We start from the raw sequence: 4,837 nt of genomic DNA, 5'->3' as shown, positions 1-4,837 counted from the left end.
ATATATATATATATATATATATATATACGACGGGTTTCTTTCAGTTTCCGTCTACCAAATCCACTCACAAGGCTTTGGTCGGCCCGAGGCTATAGTAGAAGAAACTTGCCCAAGGTGGGACTGAACCCAGAACCATGTGGTTGGTAAGCAAGCTACTTACCACACAGCCACTCCTGCGCTCTCTGTTTTTTTGTTTTTTTTTTCAATTCCCCTTTGTTCAACCTTACCCAGGATTTTGTTCCATGTACACCCTCATTGGTTTTCCAAAATCGACCATGCAAAGGTTTCTCATTAATCTACTCAACATGATCTCTTTGAATTCCTTGTCCTTTTCTCCTATTCCATAATCTGATCATCTGTTCTTTAGTCACTGCCTTTCCTGTTCTCAAGAGGCAAACTCTGTGATCTTCGGTAAATGTTCTAGTGATTCTTTTTCTTTCTATTTGTACACACTCTTCCACAGCAGTTAAGCTGCTTTCACCCAAAGTGGTGAGCTGATAGAATTGTTAGCACACCAGGCAAAATACTTAAGTGGCATTTTGGCTGTCCTTACATTCCATGGTCAAATTCTTATTTCTTTATTACCCACAAGGAGCTAAACATAGAGGGAACAAACAAGGACAGACGAATGGATTAAGTCGATTACATCAACCCCGGTGCATAACTGGTACTTAATTTATCGACCCCGGAAGGATGAAAGGCAAAGTCAACCTCGGCGGAATTTGAACTCAGAACATAACGGCAGACAAAATACTGCTAAACATTTTGCCCGGCATGCTAACGATTCTGCCAGCTCGCTGCCTTGGTCAAATTCTGCTGAGGTCAATTTTGCCTTTCATCATTTCAGGGTTGAAGAAATAAGTACCAGTCATGCACTGGGTTGATGGAATTGACTTAGCCCCTCTCCCAATATTCCAGGCCTTGTGCCTATAATAGAAAATACTATCATTATTATTATTAGTGGTGGTGGTAGTAGTAGTAGTAGTAGGGCACGAATCTGGCAGAATTGTTAGCATGACAGGTGAAACGCTTAGTGGTATTTCATCTGCTGCTACATTCTGAGTTCAAATTACCCCGAGGTCGACTTTGCCTTTCATCCTTTCAAGATCGATGAACTAAGTACCAGTTACACACTGGGGTCAATGTAATCGACTATCCACCTCCCACGAAAATTTTCAAGGTCTTGTTTCTTAGAGTAGAAATTATTTAAAACGAATTAATTATTATTATTATTATTATTTTTATTATTATTATTATTATTATTATTAGTAGTAGTAGTAGTAGTAGCTGCAGCAATAGTAGTAAGGAAGATTTTACTGCTGTTTGGATTAAGTTAAGCATATGAGGGTAACAGCCCCACAATATGGATTGTAAAATAATTTGTTGCAATAAGTAGAATTCCTTTTCAGAAACAGAAAAGCAACCTCCAAAATAAAAATCAACACACACGCACGCACACACACACGCACACATATATATATTTTTTTCCTACTTCAGGTAACTATTGTTGATAACAGTAACAGTGGAGCTGTATGCAAATCTATAAATGATCCCCACATGACAACCTTTGATGGCAAGTAAGTTATCATTTGTTAGCTTTCGTCTGATGAACATTGTTTGAGTGTAACTAACCTTTTTTACTTGAGAATTGTGGATGGAATCTTCTGTATTATATTTCCATCTATAACTATGAGTATTACACGTCAGTGTGTTTTTGTGTATGTATGTATAAATGCATAAAAATATATACTAAAGAAAAGTGGATCCTGGAATTCAGGCAATTACCTCAGTCAGAGGGTTTTACATTATACTCTTTTACTTGTTTCAGTCATTTGACTGTGGCCATGCTGGAGCACCGCCTTTAGTCGAGAAAATCGACCCCAGGACTTATTGTCTGTAAGCCTAGTACTTATTCTATCGGTCACTTTTTGCTGAACCGCTAAGTTACGGGGACGTAAACACACCAGCATCGGTTGTCAAGCGATGGTGGGGGGACAAACACAGACACACAAACACACACACATATACATATATACGACGGGCTTTTTTCAGTTTCCGTCTACCAAATCCACTCATAAGGCTTTGGTCGGCGCGAGGCTATAGTAGAAGACACTTGCCCAAGGTGCCACGCAGTGGGACTGAACCCGGAACCATGTGGTTGGTAAGCAAGCTACTTACCACGCAGCCACTCCTGCACCTATGAACTAATATTTCATAATGATTCTTTATATTCATCTTTCCAACTTGCTAAGTGATTTATTTTTGCTTAGTATGCAGTGCCAGTGGTTATTGCTACTGATGAGGCTCAAAGAAGGAGAAATGCATATTAAGCTATGCCACCAGCACTACTGGACCTTTTCCATCTGCTGCTGATATATTTCTGTGTTTTTAGCAATATACATTTATTAGAGACACTTTCTCAAGGACAGCTGCATAAAGGCTTGTTAAAAGCTAAATGATGACAGGGACCTGTGGAAGAGGGAGACCTAGCTTGATGTAGACAGGGTAGTGAAAACTAAAATTATTGTGGATGGTTTGTACTCAAGAAGACTTGTCCTCCACGGCAAGAAATAAATGAATAAATAAATAAACAAGAAAATGTGGTTCTTGAAGCACATTATGTCTATATCCTCACATCCAATCTGTTCCTGTCAAACCTTCAACATACCTCATCTATCAAAAAACTCATCCCTCAATCACTCTTCAAACTGATGAGGGATGACTAATTATTTATGAATCGGGTGGTGATAGGGGAGAGGGGATGAGTGGTACTGCAGAAAAACAGGGAGGGTGAAGATCAATAGAGTAGCAATAACACAGCCAATGAAGTAGACCAGCTTCATTTCTTTCCAGTCTTCAAAAACCCTTTACATTCAAGATCCATGTCTCACTACTAAGCAGCATCATAGTTCAAATGAAAGCAGCATAGAATCTGCCCTTCACTCTCTCAGGGGAATGGCTTTTTGCAGCAGAAGTAATAAGCTTTTTTACTGGTTACACATGGCTAAACACAGAGGGGACAAGATACAAAGTAGAGCTTTTCTTTTTGGGAAGGAAAGAAAAAAGGGGAGATGTAGAATTTCGATCAAAAGGAATCGTGAAAAAAAGTGGGGGAGCCAATCAATAGGGATCGTGTATCACAGAAATTTCATAGTGTAAAGTGGGAAACAGATTAGGTTTATCCATGGAAAGAAAAGCCTATGGAAAAGACCATGGTAACCTCGGGCAATAATGTCATGCAAAAACACATTACAGTAAGTGACTCTCTTTTTTCCTTTCTTTTTCTGGTTCATAGGGTTATGCTCAAGGTGGCTCCGTCATTCACACCTGCCATCCTTGCTACATTCACCCATCTTTTTTTGAAACATTCACTGGACAAAACTTCCCTCTCTACTCTCACCTTCCTCCTCAAGTGATACTTGAAAAAGTTGATGTGAGATTGACCAGAGAGGAAAGTGTTTGTCTCTAGACCTTTCAGACACGTCCACCATACACATTCTTTTGCCATAGCCACAAGTACAATGAAAATGGCTCTTCCTTCCCGTTTCAAGGAATGAAGTGCAACAATATTCACAATAGACTTGGTTGATAAACTGACTCATCCACATGCGATAGCAGTCGTTTGACATAGGCCCACAGGTCGGAAATGGTTGGACACTGTACAAGTGCGTGCAGAATGGTTTCGTTGCTCTGACCGCATCTCAGGCAGGTCAGCCCCGTGTTTCTCGAGCCATGCCTGTAGAGCTTATCCCAAACGGGTAGCGCATCTTGATAGCACTGCCAGGCCAGGGATCTCTGGAAGTTGTCCATAGGTCCCAGCCTGAAGGTTGTCTTGAACAGGCGGGTCAGGTATTCCTCATCAACGCCCAAGTTTGCCCCGAGATCGTCATCGTACCTCCCCTCCACTAATCCACTATAGAATGCTTTGGTTGTGTTGCAGTCACTCAAAGTCAACCTGGGATGGCACAGTTGCTCAAGAGCAATGCGACACTCACAATGCCATTCGCCCTTCTTCAGCCTCTTTTTGATCCATGACTGCAGTTCAGTCATGGAGATGAGCTGCGGGAAAGTGCACCTCACAAACAGCAACCACACCTGTTCACCATCGTCTACATTGAGCCAGAGATGTCTCAACGCGTGTCTGCACATTATCAATCATGGCATGCCCAGCCCTCCTTTTAATGGGTGTTGGCAGCAAACGGATCACCTGAGACCATCAGAATGCATCCTTTCCACGAAAGCGGAAGAGAATGCGTTCCAGTTTGATGATGGTAGGGTCAGGACGCATCAGTAATAGAAGGCACCTGAGCTTTTCAACTTCTTCTCAACCTGGTTATCATATTTTCAGAATAACTACTTCCCTTGCTAATTACATCTCTAGGGTAACAAAAGCTAGTGGCTACCTCTAATGAGTCATCCCTGCGTTTAAAAGAATTCTGTTTACTTGTGTCTTGATAATCGTTTTACTTTTTCATCACATTTCAGAGCTTATAACAACTTTTTTGAAGGAGAATTTGTTCTGTACAAGCACACAACTTTGCCTTATGCGGTAACGCCATTGTTTAATAACTTTCTATTTTGTTTATCTTTACTCATAAAACAACTAAGAATTGATGCATTTGTCTAAACAATAGCCTTTGCATTTCAATTGTTTTCTCCAGATACACGGCATTACTTTATGAGGCTATGTTCTTGCAAGAAGTAGAGAAACACTGATCACCCTGTGGTTTTCATTTAGTTTATGTCATATATATGCGAGTGTGTGAGTCTGCATGCATGTGTGTGCATGCGTGTGTGTCATATACATCATATATAACCACCCACATGAATCTCTAAA

At 40.7% G+C, this 4,837-nt stretch overlaps 1 protein-coding gene across 1 annotated transcript in view; it reads left to right on the top strand.

The window, feature by feature from the left end:
- The window catches only part of LOC106880038 (uncharacterized), a 456,507-nt gene that overhangs the window by 221,721 nt on the left and 229,949 nt on the right, over positions 1-4,837 (top strand). The window contains exons 88-89 of the mRNA XM_014929839.2: positions 1,498-1,577; positions 4,486-4,549. Of these exons, the coding sequence (XP_014785325.2) occupies positions 1,498-1,577; positions 4,486-4,549 (144 nt within the window). The remainder of the gene's footprint in view (positions 1-1,497; positions 1,578-4,485; positions 4,550-4,837) is intronic.

This window comes from Octopus bimaculoides, chromosome 22 (genome assembly GCF_001194135.2).
Source record: "Octopus bimaculoides isolate UCB-OBI-ISO-001 chromosome 22, ASM119413v2, whole genome shotgun sequence".
In the NCBI taxonomy this organism is placed as follows: Eukaryota; Metazoa; Mollusca; class Cephalopoda; order Octopoda; family Octopodidae; genus Octopus; species Octopus bimaculoides.
This window is presented reverse-complemented; position numbering and strand designations above follow the sequence as displayed.